This window comes from Larus michahellis, chromosome 5 (assembly GCF_964199755.1).
Source record: "Larus michahellis chromosome 5, bLarMic1.1, whole genome shotgun sequence".
NCBI classification, from domain to species: domain Eukaryota; kingdom Metazoa; phylum Chordata; class Aves; order Charadriiformes; family Laridae; genus Larus; species Larus michahellis.
This window is the reverse complement of record NC_133900.1, coordinates 57,607,444-57,623,641: the sequence shown is the minus strand read 5'-3', so window position 1 is coordinate 57,623,641 and position 16,198 is coordinate 57,607,444. Positions and strand designations below refer to the sequence as shown.

At 40.7% G+C, this 16,198-nt stretch overlaps 1 protein-coding gene across 20 annotated transcripts in view; it reads right to left on the bottom strand.

The window, feature by feature from the left end:
- Positions 1-16,198, bottom strand: part of ABLIM2 (actin binding LIM protein family member 2) — a 145,520-nt gene that overhangs the window by 49,792 nt on the left and 79,530 nt on the right. For all 20 annotated transcript variants that reach the window (XR_012587036.1, XR_012587037.1, XR_012587040.1 and 17 more), the window contains 2 exons: positions 6,029-6,116; positions 1,875-1,933 (listed from right to left, as the gene is read on the bottom strand). Coding sequence is in view for 14 of the 20 variants with exons in the window: in XM_074587483.1 (XP_074443584.1) it covers positions 1,875-1,933; positions 6,029-6,116 (147 nt within the window). In the remaining 6 variants the exon portion in view is untranslated. The remainder of the gene's footprint in view (positions 1-1,874; positions 1,934-6,028; positions 6,117-16,198) is intronic.

Genomic DNA, 16,198 nt, shown 5'->3' with positions numbered 1-16,198 from the left:
TTAATTGTTTTGGCATGTCTGACTGGGATTTGAGAATTTTCTCCCTCTCATTTTCAGTTGTCTCACACTGAGGCTCTGGACAAGCTCAGAAGGTCCTTCTTTCACGACTCTTTTTCCCTTCCACTCCACCTCCAAAGTTTTGGAGTGTGCTGCCACTTACTCCTTCTGCCTTTGTCACCTACTTTAATTACATGCTGTGCATGTATCTATATAAATATATAGAAACTTAACTTAAAAACAAACTGCAGAAGTTGACCAGAAAATTTCTCAATCCGTACATCCCACTCCCAACTTTACAGGTTATGTTGAAAGGTCCGTTACTACTCTCTTTGAAACGGTATCCTTTCTACTTGGTTTATTTTTCAGTAATAAGTGTAAAGACCAAAAAAAAGAGGAAAAACCCAAAGAAAAGGAAAAATGATTAGACTTGGAAAAATTCTTTGAGCTCCATTCTGTTTTTTTTTCCTTAACTCAGGCAAAACTCCCACTGATTTTCAGATACAGATGTCTTCCTCTCTGCTGGGGACAGGGCAGACTCCCAGCACTTAGAGAGATGCTTTATAAATGAGTCAGCCTTTACACAGTGTCTCACAAGTACACTTTCTTTGCCTTTGTGAGGAAAAGGCAGCCAGTAGGAACCCAGTACAACTTTATCCACTGCCTTTCTTTGAAGGGGAGGAAAAAAAAACCTCCCAACCTACTACATTTTCAATAAATTACCTGGGGTTTTAGGCTTGCAATTTCAGTTACTCAGCCAGAATAAAATCATTAGGAAGCCTGAAATACTGCTTAATAGTATCAGCAGCACTTACTAAAGTATTTTCACAGATTTTAATATGCATATATTAAACAATACATTTTATACTGAAATGTTACTTATTTGATATTCAGAGCTCGCCATGAAGAATACCAGAGCAACCTCTTCGCAAACACACGGGTACAAAAAATACAGCCAAGACCCTTCAGGACAAAGCCCAAACCAAATCTTTTTTCAAAACTATAATTTAGTCAAAGTTGCACTTGCTAACATACTAGATTTGTAAACACTCTTTTTATAGCTGCTGCCTGCTGATTTGACTTGTGCCTTCCATCCAAGGCTTGATGAATCAAAGCAGAGCTTTTTTGAACGAGGATACCAAGGGTACCAACTTGGAGCATCAGAGAACATCAGAACTGAAGAATCCCATACTTGGCCTCCACATTAAATGAGATAGTTGCATCTCAGTCCCACCACTTCAGAGAGAGCATTTCCCCAGCTACAGAATTAATTCTTCATTTCCTAGGGGCAGCTTATTCATCTGCTAACCTTGTAATTATTAAAGTTGCCAGAACTCCCCCCTTGCACACAGACAGATGCACAAATCATCCAACTTAAGGAGGTACTTAAAGCCAGAGATTAAATTAAGTTGGGGCTGGCTTGCCAACATTTTGCAAACGAATAATAAAAAAGAAATTCCAAGGAGAGATTTTTTTTTTTTGTAAAAACAAATAAAGTGAAAGTCCTCTGATCTTTTAAGTGCAGAGCCACATAAAAAGAGAAGAGGTCATGCACTGATCACATCATAATCAGACAGAAGTTAAAAATTAACTTTGTTTTTTCTTATTCATATTTTTACATTTTTCCTTATTCAGTTTATACCTATAACTCTTAGGTCAGCATTCTCCTGAACTTGTACCTTTAATCACTAAGTAAAAGCAGAATATTTATATTACGTTATTACATTACATTAACCTACTAGATTTCTGTAACTTAAAATTTAAAATTACAGGAGGGGAAAAAAATCCAAATCCTTCCCTCGATGCCCACTGCAAAAAAAGGGATAGAGAATAATATGACAATGGAATAACAACGGGTAAAAATATGGTCTTTTTACCTTGTTTTTTTCTTCAGCCTTTGCAGCCTGTCTACAAACTGGATGCCAAATGGATGTACCTGGAAAATAAATTTCAAGTTCTGTTTAATTCAGTTCCCCAATAAGAACCTTATTAAACCTTCCTATAAGGTTTTCTAAGATACAGCGTACTGACTGATTCCGTGACAGTCACCATTTCACAGATACTTTCGAAGCTAAAACTGACAACTTCTCAATAACAGGAAGTCTGATCACATACATTTTAAAGACTAGGTGCACTTCAGAATCATAGAATCATAGGGTTGGAAGGGACCTCTGGAGATCATCTAGTCCAACTCCCCTGCCAGAGCAGGGTCACCTAGAGCAGGTTACACAGGAACGCGTCCAGGCGGGTTTTGAATGTCTCCAGAGTTGGAGACTCCACCACCTCTCTGGGCAGCCTGTGCCAGTGCTCCACTACCCTCAAAGTAAAGAAGTTCCTCCTCATGTTTAGGTGGAACTTCCTGTGCTCAAGTTTGTGCCCATTACCTCTTGTCCTGTCCCTGGGCACCACTGAAAAGAGCCTGGCCCCATCCTCCCGACACCCACCCTTTCAGTATTTATAAGTGTTGATAAGATCCCCCCTCAGCCATCTTTTTTCCAGACTGAAAAGACCCAAATCCCTCAGCCTTTCTTCATAAGAGTGGTGTTTGAGTCCCCTAATCATCTTGGTAGCTGTCTGCTGCACCCTCTCCAGCAGTTCCCTGTCCTTCTTGAACAGGGGAGCTCAGTTACATGGGCTTGAGCCCAGCTCCCAACTTGGTAGCCCAGCTACATGGAAAGTTACATGTACTTGAATATGTGAGATCAACATCATAACCCAAGTCCTAAGAAGGTTGATATGGGATCTCTGTAGCTCCTCCAGCCCAACCTCATGCTCAGAGCAGGTCCCGCTACAGCAGGCAGCTCAGGGCTGTGCCCATTTGGGTTCTACATATCTCCAAGGATGGAGATCCCACAGCATCTCTGGGCAACCTGTTACACTCTCATGTTTTGTTTGTTTTCTTTTTTCCCTTATATGTGGCTACAATTTCCTGTACTCTTATTATTCATATTCTTGTAATAGTCTGGCTCAGGTTGTACTAAGTAGCACACTGCGATGGGATAGCATAGCATGGTGGCATTTAACACTAGCTGAAAATCCAGTCCTTCCTTCTGAATTATTCACTGTACTGGATCTTGCACTTCCTACATGCTTGTCTCTCAGAGATCAAAATACTAACTGTCCAAATTCAGGGGAATATCCATCCTGGAGGAAGCAGAAAATACAGAATGAACCAATTCTCTACTGCATACAAGTACAGAAGAGAGGGTTATGAAGTCTAGAGGTATAAAAGTAAACATGAAGTGTGTAAAGAAACTTAATAGCTTTGCATTAGTCACAAAGGAAAAAAATATTTAAAAAAATTTGAACACAATGTTCAACACTCAGTGTTCAATGGAAGTGGAATGTGTGTAACTATGTGAAATAAAAGAATGATTTGTAAATTTTAATAGTAAAAAGGAACCTTTATGTTTATGCCAGTCCGAGCTTGGACAAGCCACAAACTAAAGCCCTCCACAGTTAAATAATGGGAGCGCGGCACAACTTCTGCCTGACTAAATGGGAAGCTGAGAACCTTTGTGTTATAAATATTTAATGTTTATACTGGGTGGAGAGCACCAAGAAGGTTTATTGGAAATGTTTTGTTTTCACTGCAGTTTGATAGTTTTCTAACCAGTGGATTTTGGAAACAAGATAGAAACAGAAAATCTATTTCCCAGAAGACAGATGGAGATCATTAGAATCTATTTCACAAAAATAACACAGATGAACTCAGACTCAAGCAGTAAAAGACTATCTGTAAGTACAGACCGGATAAGTTATGTTTACTAATTTACTGAAGTTTTTTGGGACTTAACCACTAAGACACATCTTTGTAATACCTTTGAATTTAATGCTAATTTATCTTCCAATTACAAGTGGGTCAGAGCTTGCCTACTGAAAGCGTTTGTCCCAACTGCTGTGTAAGTTCATGTAAATCTTCCCCATGGTTTTAAGAAGTATTTAAATCAACTTTTTTTGAGTTACTCCTACCTGTGGTCAAGCAAAACTGGCTGGGAAACTTTTTCACACAGAAGAAAAAGAGTCCTTTCACCCAAAAGTCATCTGCTGGATGACCACTGATGATTCAATTTCTGCTAACAAACGTGCAACACCTAAAGGAACTTTACAGTAGTTTAATAAGAGGATGAAGAATAAGTCATAAAACCCTGGGCTCTGACATTTTTTATTATCTACCACATCAGGTGAGGCAGTCCAAATGCCTGATCACGGATCTTTTATGAAGTTAGCACCAGTTTCTAATGAAAACTGCTTTTCATGTGAAAGGCTAAAAGTAAGCTGGTATGAATGTTCACAGAATCACAGAATTGTAGTGTTGGAAGGGACCTCTGGAGATCATCTAGTCCAAGCCCCCTACCAGAGCAGGGTCACCTAGAGCAGGTTACGCAGGAACGTGTCCAGGTGGGTTTTGAATGTCTCCAGAGTTGGAGACTCCACCACCTCTCTGGGCAGCCTGTTCCAGTGCTCTGCCACCCTCCAAGTAAAGAAGTTCCTCCTCATGTTTAGGTGGAACTTCCTACGCTCAAGTTTGTGCCCATTGCCTCTTGTCCTGTCCCCGGGCACCACTGAAAAGAGCCCAGCCCCATCCTCCTGACACCCACCCTTTCAGTATTTATAAGCGTTCCATGCATCAGAAAACAAAGTGAGTAAGACGGGTCCAAATTAACAGGACCTGACCATAATTTGCGACTACTTGAACTAAAAATCAGCACAAAACCTAACAAATATCCACCCTTATAACAGTTTCAGAGGTTTTGAAATCTAGAAATAGATTTGTAGTTTGATATCTTTTTAAAGCATTGATTTCCCAGGGGACTTTAGTACTGCTAAGCTACTTTGCAATTAGAAGAGCCACAGCATTTTCTGGCTCCTGAGGGAGAATACATGAGCACAGACAAGGATCATTATGTCCTTTAATGAGCTAGTTCTTGTTGCAAACCAAAGTGACAATAAAATTGTCATTTTAAATAACGTGCTAAATTATAATTAGATCTTACTGAGACCACTATTGTGTTTTAAATAAAGTCGAACTTTTCCAGCTTTATGAAGTATTTCAAAGTACGCTTCTAGAAAACTGTGGACAATTGCGAATTTGTAATACAGATCTGGGCAAGCATGTGATTTTAGGATAATACACCAGCCAGGCAGTTCCCACATCCCACTGAGCTTCTGTTTTCCTTTGAAAAGATACTGCCAGTCAAAGACATAGGCGAAAGCCTTCATTTTCTCTGGTGTCTGACCCTGTATTTAGCTGTGTAGACGTTGGTTTTTTTGATCAGTTTAGTATGGCTAAAAGTTGTTACATATGAAATATACATTTTAGCTCATATCTACGTTAAATAAGTTTTTGTTTTCCGTGGAATAAATTATTGTGCAAGTCCTTCTCTATTACCACTGAAATTCCCTGACAAGAAACACTGAATTTCTCCTGTGCAAGCTTATGGCTGTGTCAGGTACAGGCATACTGTGCGGTAAGGGCTTCAGCTCCATGGTGTCCTCTGCTCCAGCCTCTGAGGGCACTTAGGTCTGATTGAGGGCAATTCAGGTAAGGACCTTCAGATTTTCTCCTCATACCCAAATGGGCAATAGGTACAGAACTAGTCTTAGGACTGCAACAGCAGCTTTAGGGAACCTGCTGTCCTGCATGCCTGTTAACTTCCACTTGGACCATTTATCAGTGCAGAAAAATCATGGGGTTTTAGTAAATGGAAATTCTTATAGTCTTCCCTGTCATGTACTTCCATCTGCAGGAAATAACTGCTACCACTCATCCTTGCTGTCATTCACACTTGCTACTGAATTTGAGTAATTGGATTGGACACTTGCTATTGGATTTTTAAGTAATCAGTGAGTAAGAAGCAACAAGGGTTTGGTTTTGTTTTTCCTTAGCCTACACATTGCATTCTTCAATTTCTTTGGTAGTTATAAAGTGAGAGTATGTGCAAGATAGCTCAGGCACGCTAGCAGGTATGGGCAAAAGGGCAATGCTGCCAAGTATAATGATTTGGGGTTTGTTTTTTTTAGTTTTTACCTTGAAGATACATTTCTTCTCCTTCTGCAAACATCTGACTGCACCTGACACATCGTGCGCACGTTGGGTGGTAATGTTTTTCTCCTGCCTGTTTGGGAAAAAAGGCACAGATGATTAAGTATACTGATCAATTTAGAAGCTTCACTATGAGAAGTTTTTCTTTCATCTCTAGAATATGACTAATTTGAGTAAATTAGTTAATACCAATTAGTTCAACAATCTCCTACAACCACAATGCTTACTTTTGATTATAGACAATTCATGATTTAAAATGTAATTATGGTCTTGCCTACACAAAAATGTTAATGTGCAATAGTTAAGTCTCTGAATTTACAGAATGGAAATAATTTTATATAGTGAACACATTTTCCCTGTAAACAACTATACTGTGCACCACGCCCAAGATGGCTTAGGACTTACCTACACAAGGAAGTTGGGATGTCATAGCCTTGGGCATGGATTTGCCACTCAACTGTATGTTCTTCACGATCACACTGAATATATAATCGTAACGCACAGTTAAGAATCCTCTTATGCAAGGAATGTTTGTATCTGCTTTGAAAATGTCTTGCAGGTAATGGGTACTAAAGCATTTCCATGAGGAATGCGTGTCACGTGCTGATAGGATTGTAAGAGCTGACACGTTTGGGTACTGTGCTCTACCTTCCTCACGCAGACAAGACAGGAGCTTTGCCAATTGTTTTCAGATTTATCCACGTAATTTTATACCACTCTTTTCATTGATTGGAATGAGAACAGGACAGAGCCCTAAATTTGCTCGTAAGAGCTTAGTAACTCATCAATTTTCATGTATTTAAATTTCCAATTACCTTATAACCCCATTAATGTAAAATGTTTCACCATTGACCTCAGTGTGTTTTTCAAGAGGAGACATCTACCCGCTAAAAGGAGTAAGAGCTTGTCTGTGTCAGAACACCAATGTGTAACACAGACAAGGCTGAAATTAATCTCAAATGAGTATCAGAAAAGAAAGCCAAGATTCCTGGATCACAGGATTCATGCAGGACTCAATTTTGGTAGTTTGGCCAAAATTCAATTCTATGTCCGACTGTGGGCAAACTTCTTAGCTCTCTTTCCCACAGGTAAGGGCAGCAGCACCACAAGGCAACGCTGGCTTGAGCCAGTAACAGAAACAGCATTCAGCAAGTTCTGCTCTTCTGAGTGAACATCATGGCGCAGCCCCTCCAACCTGCACCCCTACCCCATCTTTCAGATGACACTCACAAAACAGAGTTCAACAACCCAAAGCCAGCTCTTGCTCATGCTCTCAGCACTCCTTACTCAAAATCCCTACAGAACTGAAAGCCAAATCTTGGAGTCTCCTTCCTCCTCTTTGACCCCACACTCTTCTGTGATAGACAGAATGGCCCATGGTTTAAGTGGCTTAAGGTCAATGCCACTTGCATTATGAACAAAAGCCGGGTGACCAAGTAACTCTAAAGCTTAGAGCTAAATTAAACTAAATTTAGCCTGAAGTTAAGCTAAGTCTAACTTCAGTAGAAGTTCTCCTGGATTTAAAGATAAGCAAATTTTAGTCCATGTAGGACGTCTCATAACCTGTTTATCTGGAATAAGTTGAAAAGGCATTGAATGTACCTTCAAGAAATTACTACCAAGTATTGCCCCACTGTCTTCAGCATGTAAATATGTTCTCACAGCATTGCACTGTGAACAGCCCTTCTATTAATCTAGAAATTCAACGCTCTTGCTACAGGGATGACTTGTCTTACTCTTTTTCATTGACTGAATGTCGAAGTCTTCAGAGGTATTTATACTAAAGAATATAATTTGTGTCTGGGGGCTATTTTGCCATTCACAATATCAAATACAGGAGTGTGACAAATTTAGGTTAAAAAAATCTCTGGATTTATTTTGTCAGTGTTGACTTGGTCCACCCCTGAAAACCTGTTGCCGTATTTTAAATCAGCAATAAGGAAGAGCAATGCGTCACATCAGACTTGCCATTTTGAAAACAGCTTTGTTCCAGTTCGCTCTTATTTTTATTGCTGGGCAACTTCTGCAACTTTAGACATGGAAGATGGTCATTATGACCCGTGTCAACACCTTAAAGTATCAGACTGTGAAGTATCAGTACCAGGTTTAAAACTCAGGTTTAAAATTGCTTGAGTGAGTGCAGGTGTTTAAGCACAGGTTATTTGACTATCATGAAATAAACTTAAATTTTGAGTATCAAGCTGGAAAGAAATATAATTTCCTTTCAAAGATTTGTACCGCACAAGCGTTGCTAATGCAATGCATAGCCTCAATAATTCGATTGATTCAGTACAACTGATACAATTCCCAGGCTAACACTCTCTAGGGGAATTCAATTATTCCTTTGCTAAAATAAACTGTCAGAACGCATTCTCAGATAACTTGGATGCATTACAGAATAAAATCCATTTCCCTAAATTTAACAACACAACCAAATACATCATTTTAATTCACTCTGTAGAGTAAGTAATGTCAGCTAGCTGTAGAATGGTACAGAGACCTCTTTTTATAACTTAGGTACAATTATAACAGAAAAATCAGGGGGAAAAGGTGTAGTGATCCTTTTGTTGATGCTCACACCAGCTTAACTCCAATAGATTTTGCTTAGTTACCTCTGAATTAAAATGGGACATACTCAAAACTCTTTATATAAATCAAAGTGCTGACAGCTGTCTTTGTTGCCCCTTTTTATAATTTTTTATGATGTCCCTCTTCAAACAAAAGCACAGAAGACAAGACATGGCAGATTCTTCATCACTTGAAGTATCTAAAACAGATCACGCCACCTTTCTAAAGGAGAGGTGACAGCTGAATCTGAGGCTAGGGACTTGATGCAGGAATTCACTACTAATATTCCCTGATATGTTTATACAAGTAGCCTGATTAGATACCATACACTATATCCAGACCTGGGTGTGTTGGGTCCAAATGTGAACTATAACCTCACTTGGGTACATGCCAAGGAGGCTTCTATCAGTGCCCCTGTCTCCTCTCTCTCCAGACTATTTCAAAGGCTTCATCTCATAGATGAACAATCGGCTCCAGCAGAACCCAGAAATTTTACAAGCTTAGGGCAGCAACTGTTTTATGTTTTCAGTTTAGTTATAATGATGGCCTTGTTATTTTTTCTTTTCTTGGTTATATTGATGTGAGGGGGTTTAACGCAGCAAACAAATTCCTAACCATATGGTTACTTCTTCTTTGCACAGTTTGAAAGCTTAGTTTGACAGATTGTTGTCTCAGTGTTTAATAAAATATCAACACACACAGAGCACAGAAGAAGGGACATTCATCTCTCAGAGATCTCTTATGGTTCAAGTAGTAGATTATAAGAAACCTTCTCAACATCCTACACTTGCTTCAAGACCACACCAGGTCTTTGTGCCTAGGCATCCCGATGTGAAGACAGTATTATTATGAAGATCAATATAAAGATTAATTCTTAACTGACATTTCCTCACACCTGAATAGCAAAGCCTGTCCTTAAAGGTGGAATCAAAACAGTCCTTAACACTCTGAGACAACATGTCATGAATTAATTCATTCTCTTTAGGTATGAGAGACTGCTTTGAATAGCGAATCTCCTCTGCACAGAGGGCAGAGCCTTCTGGGCTGGGTCCACATGAGGAACGTTATCCCAGCAGAGCCAAGGACCTCCCCGCACTCCCTGCCCTAAGCATGGGGGGCACTGCAACGTTGCCACCTGTCCCACAGCACACTGACAAGTGAACCCATGCTTCACTTAAAAAAGGACCAGAAAGTTCTGCAAAAAAGTACATACAACCTTATTTTCTCATTTCTCATAACTTCAGGGCTTGAACTAGATAAAAGAAGAATGAACCTGATGCAACAAATGTGAATCACATAATCTAAAGCACAGTTTGAAGACAGTAAGGGGTGTTATCCTAAAGTCTGCAGAGCAGCATGAACACCAGGCTTGGGAAACATGCAACACTAGCAAAACCAGAGTAATTCATACCAGAAGGAATAACCTTATCTAGTTAAGGTTGGGTTTTAAATTAGCTGTCATCACTCAGGAAAAAGATACTACATTATTGCAGACAGCTCAGCTAAAACCTCTGCTCGTTCTCTGGCTCTGTCTGCAAGAACTGATGAAGTGGTAGAATTATAATAAAGGATGATATGGATAATAATTGTAACTCTATCACAATAACATTGCTTGTCTGGCCTCTCATGCCGTTGCTAGGCGTGTGATTGATGTAATTTTTTACTGCAGTTGATGAGCGACAACTGCTTATGGATTGACACATGAGGGATTGAACCAGAGCAGTCTAGAGTTCAAAGCATGAGCTGAGTCCTGGAACAAGACTCAAGATTTCTGATGATTCCCACCAGTGAAGACTATGTACATCCCATCTGATCACATTACTCACTTAGTAAAGTAGTTAGTAAACCATAGAATAGTTTGGGTTGGAAGGGACCTTTAAAGATCATCTAGTTCACCTTCCCCTGCAATGAGCAGGGACATCTTCCAGTAGATCAGGTTGCTCAGAGCCCCGTCCAACCTGACCCTGAATGTTTCCAGGGATGGGGCATCTACCACCTCTCTGGGCAACCTGGGCCAGTGCTTCAACAGCCTCGTAAAAGATTTCTTCCTTATATCTAGTCTAAATCTTCCCTCTTTTAGTTTAAAACCATTACCCCTTGTCCTATCACAACAGGCTCTGCTAAAAATTCATCCCCATCTTTCTTATGAGCCCTCATTAAGCACTGAAAGGCCACAATAGGGTCCCCTCAGAGCCTTCTCTTCTCCAGGCTGAACAACCCCAACTCTCTCAGCCTGTCCTCATAGGAGAGGTGCTCCACCCCTCTGATCATTCGTGTGGCCCTCCTCTGGACCCGCTCCAACAGGTCCATGTCCTTCCTGTGCCGAGGGCTCCAAAGCTGGACGCAGTACTCCAGGTGGGGTCTCACCAGAGTGGAGTAGAGCGGTAGAATCACCTGCTTCTTTCGATGCAGCCCAGGATGCGGTTGGCTTTCTGGGCTGCAAGTACGCATTGCTGGTTCATGTCCAGCTTTTCATCCACCAGTACCCCCAAGTCCTTCTCAGCATGGCTGCTCTCAATTCCTTCAACCCCAGCCTGTATTGATACTGAGGGTTGCCGAAACACAGGTGCAGAACCCTGCACTTGGCCTTGTTGAACCTCATGGGGTTCACACAGGCCCACTTCTCAAGCCTGTCCAGCTCCCTCTGGATGGCATCCCGTCCCTCAACTGCACCACTCAGCTTGATGTTGCCTGCAAACTTGCTGAAGGTGCGCTTGATCCCACTGTCTATGTCATTGATGAAGATATTGAACAGTACTGGTCCCAATACGGACCCCTGAGTAACACCACTTCTCACTGATCTCCATCAGGGCATTGAGCCATTGACTGCTATCCTATGGATGCAACCATTCAACCAATTCCTCATCCACCAAACAGTCCACCCAACAAATCCACATCTCTCCAATTTAGAGGGAAGAAAGAGTTGTCAAAATCATTTAATGTCTTAAATAAACCTGTAACTATTTGGTTCCTTTTCTGAGAATGAAAAGATTTCAGTAAACTTTTTCCTGAAAAAAAAATTAAAAAAAATCTACCTCATTATCAAAATGCACAGCAGTAACACCGCCTTTTACTGCTGGGAGTAAAGAATTTGTGGAAGCGAGAAAAGGCTAGACTGCTGCAACGATTCAATCGTATCAAAGAATATTTTCACAGAATCACATAATTTTCCATTTTAAGGGTATAATAGGCTGCTGTAATAGTGCATTATTACCACTGAGTGTTATCTATTGAGGTAGGTGCAAATCCTGCCATCCCCATACTCTAAAATCTCCAAATGAAGTCCTACCTGTATCCTATCCAGAACAAAGATATTGCAAGTCAGCCTACAAAACACTGAGCCTGCTGGTATGCCAAGGCATGGTGCAGTTACATGACCTAGAAACAAAGCCAACAGAAGATGGGTATAAAGCATTCTTAGTTAAAAGCTTCTCACATGGAACAAATTTGTTGGAGAGCTGGGTCACAACCAGACAACCACCTGTTCAAGCAAAGGGAAACAGAATAAAGCACAAAACTAATGACAATCAATAAGCCTTTCCATCAGACAGCTTCTCACCCTGAAATGAAGGACTAAAGCTCTTATGAAAGACATACGACTTGACTGCTGCTATCTGTTTAAATGGAAAGGAGTTACTATTTGTGTGGGTTGAGAAGGAGAAAAATACCTAGGTACTGTAGTGATGGGCAGAAGTTTAAAACTTCAATAAATTATTCCCTTTTCTATGTCTCCATTTCCTGAATAATTTTCATTCACATGGACATTCACATTCCTTCATTAAAGGGCACTGAGATTTATTCAGGTGCACTTTGTAATACAGCTAGTAGTAGAAATATAATTCAGTTTAAATTCAGGAAGTGTGCAAGTGCACCACAGAATGATAGAATCATTCAACTTCGACAGAACCTCAGGAGGTCATCTAATCCAACCTCCTACACTCAATTCAGACCAGTCTGCTCAGGTATTTGTCCAGTGAGATACTGAAAACTTCCAAAGATGGAGACTGCACAGCCTCTGGGCACAATGCTCCAGTACTTAGTTATCCTTATGGTGATTTTTTTTTTTCCCCAGTCAGAACTTCCACTCTTTCAATTTATGATAGCTCAGTCAAGACATAACTCCTTGATAAATGAATCTCCCACCACTTTCAGCTTATGTCCATGGATTCATATGAGTAGATCTGAGGAGAAAAACATTTTAACACTAGGTAAGGAAAGTTCATTGTCTATCATATTAAATTCAATTAATTGAGGAGTACATACCTTCACTGGGAAATGTTTTTAGAGTACACAAATCAAAAAAGGTGGAAAACCACTGAACCCCTTTAGTTGCTATTTAATTCATCCTGTTTACAGTTCCTCATTCATTCCCCAAATGACTGGTTCTACTGAACTATTACATCAATGAGCTGTTTTTCTTAGGTGGCAGAAATGTACAGGAAACTGACAGTGAAATACAGGTATAAAAGGGAACTTAGATATTTATCTTTATGAAATTTAATAAAGTTTTTGAATGAGATACAGCATTTCAACTTTAAATGGCCCAACTAGTCACTGCACTGATTTATGGATTTTCTGTAAGTAAGTGCAGTTCCCTGACTTTGGCTGAGCTAAGATTCTAGTTCCTGGTCCCAGAACTAGATAAGTTATTATTTAAAAACTCTCTGACCTAAGAGCACAAAACTGCCCCAGAAAATCTTCCTATCAAGTTATTCCACCTACTAGGCTGAAATGAGGGGTTGTTCTTGCTTATTCCCACCTGGTAACATAACACTCTTGTTCTTGGACAGCGCTTCAACACGAGGTTGTGCGATGTGGGTTTAATCCTAAAGGCTGTGTAAAATCTAAGGCCCAGGTGTTCGTCCTTCCGTCTTTATCTCAAGAGTACCCTGGAGAAGGAGCAGGGCACTGCACCCTCAAGTGTTGTTCAATGGCCACACGCTCATTAACTGTAACTCTGCCATTGCATCTACGTAGTGGCGTATTTGTTGCGTGGACTATACTTGCTCCGTAAACTGGATTCTATAGGGTATTTTCAAAATAGAATTATGATATTCAGAAAGTCAGACAACCTCTGCTGCTTGGCGTAGAAGACTGTACTTAGCTACCAGCTTTAAGCCTAACCACAAAAAAAAAAAATCTCCATTCGCATTTATAGCGAAGCCCGAGTTTTGCATATACTACAGAAGAACTTGAAGGATTACTCAGTAATAGTTGTATACAATACTGGTTAAGTCAGTGAACAGTTGTCATGTTACCTACTGGGTATGAAGGGACAAGCAACATTATCAAGGCAGAGGTATTTGGCAAAATATCTATTGCTTATGTTACACAACAGTGCCGAGGAGAGGAAAGTGTGAGAGCCAGGAGACAAAGAGAGAATTATTTGGAGGAAAACTCTTCCTAATTGTCTCAGTCACAGTGGACCTGACTCACCACTGAGTCACTCCAGCAGTGTGCCAGGGCAAATGAACCATTTTCAACGGGGTTTACACCAGCGTAAACGTAGTGTAATGTTTTGAATCAATCCTTCTCCTCATTTTCTCCTTACTGGATTCATTTATCATCCCACTAGATGCCAAGAAACAGTCATGGGAAACATTCAATACATGCACCTGCAGCATTACTTACAGCTTTAGCTGTCTCACATGTACAGTTATTTCACATTGTCTTGGTTCTGGCTCATCCTGCTGTACTTTGCGGAGCCTTGAGACTTCCCACCCACATTTGAGTCATTTTTACTGCCTCCCACACACTCTTTATTCTTCCAGGTATAAAGCGCAGATCAAACGTACCAAAGGGGACATTTGTTTCAGAAGGATAGTAACTTACTATATACTGGACTCTCAGGAGAGGTTTCTAATGCTTGTGGGAGAAATAAAAAAAAAATAATTTAAAACCCCTAAAGGGAATACTTAAGAAAAAAGAAAGACTAAAAAGAAAAATCAGCATTATTCTAAATGAACTCTCATTCTGTGACATCTGCAAACAACTTCTGACTCAGGAGCAAATTCAGCCCTGCTACAGCCAGGCAAAAGCTGGAAGAGGCCAATAGTGCAGTTTTTTTTCTACAGAATTTGGTACATGATCTTGTAAACCAAAATGGTCTGTCATACCTAAAATCACTGATTTTGTACTCAGTTGCTATTGTTATGCAATGAGCGATCTGCCCCTTTTGTCTTTTTCATCTCAGCTTTGCAAATTTTTCTTGCCACCCACTGAGACTGGAAGAGGCTTCTGTTTTCCATTTGCTCAACAACCTTCATTTCTTTTCCACTTTCCTCTCCCACTCCTTAAAACCCACTTACAGGCCAAGACGAGCTGCAGCTGGCTCTCACTTCTGCCATCCCTTGATAGGGGAGAGGGGGAGAAGGAGGAGAAAGATGACTTGCAGACATATTCCCCTTCCTTTTTGACTTTGCAGCTGTGCATTTAGCCCACCCATTTCAGATGGGAAGAATGATGCTGCAACCAACACTGACCAGCCCTGGAGAGGCAGCATGATATATCAGATGAAGCCAGCTCTTTTCTTGCTGGTTGTGGCGATCCAGGCTGCAAACATCTGAGGACAGTCTCTCATTCTGTGCCTGAACAAGGGCTGATATTTTGGATCCCCAAATTTAGCTGGAACTGGAAATGCCACTGTCATATGCAGAACTGATATTAACAGTACGTCCTGGAAGTAGGAAGTTGCTCCTTCAGATTCCACACATTTCCAGTTCAAGGTACCATTCAGAAGTTCTTACTTTCGGGGGAAAAAAGAGATTTGAAGAAGCACAGAAAATGCTGAATATTGGCAGGATGAAAAAAAAAAAAAATCTTAAAAAACACAAGAAATGAGTCACATAGGCTGCTTTCCTGCTATTAGCAGGCACACCAAACCGTGGTCACATGGGCCAGAGCATCCCGGAGATACTTTATCAACAAAGCAAATTGTCACTAAGTGCACTCAGTGCTGCACCACTGTCATGGTTACGGGAGAGAGCTGGAGGGAGGCGCCTGGAGGCTGGATCACGGGTAGGTACAGGGCACTGGGGAGCCGCAGTCTGGCCGACCGCAGTGTGCCCCAGGCAGGAGTCAGAAGCCCCACCAGAAATGAAAGAAATTATGCAACGTAATAGGATGAGGAACTGAAAACACCCCAAAAGCGCAACGTTTCACATTGTCAAAATATTCAAATGCCGGCAAATAGTACTAGATAACAATGCATCACCACAGCAACGCAGTGCTTGGAAAGGCATTGTAACTGGCGTACTGTATGCTGTTTGTGTCTAAGGCTCAGAAGGTATCAAGGTGACTACCGCAATCACTGCTTTGATGCTTTCATTAATCAGTTAATATAGTTAAAGTAGTTAACTGGTAATACGTTTTTGCGTAACGGGAAAAGGCAGTGGACACCATTCACCTGTCTGCCAGGCTCAAAAGTCAAACTGCACTAAAACTCTAACACATACAAACCCACACAGCCACAAATGCACAGCAGCACTACTATGTATGGGAAAAAGTCCCCAGGAGAGAAACCCTCAACAGAAAAGAAAGCAAGCAACTGAAAAAAAAAAATAAAAAACCAACAAAAAACCTGTAATA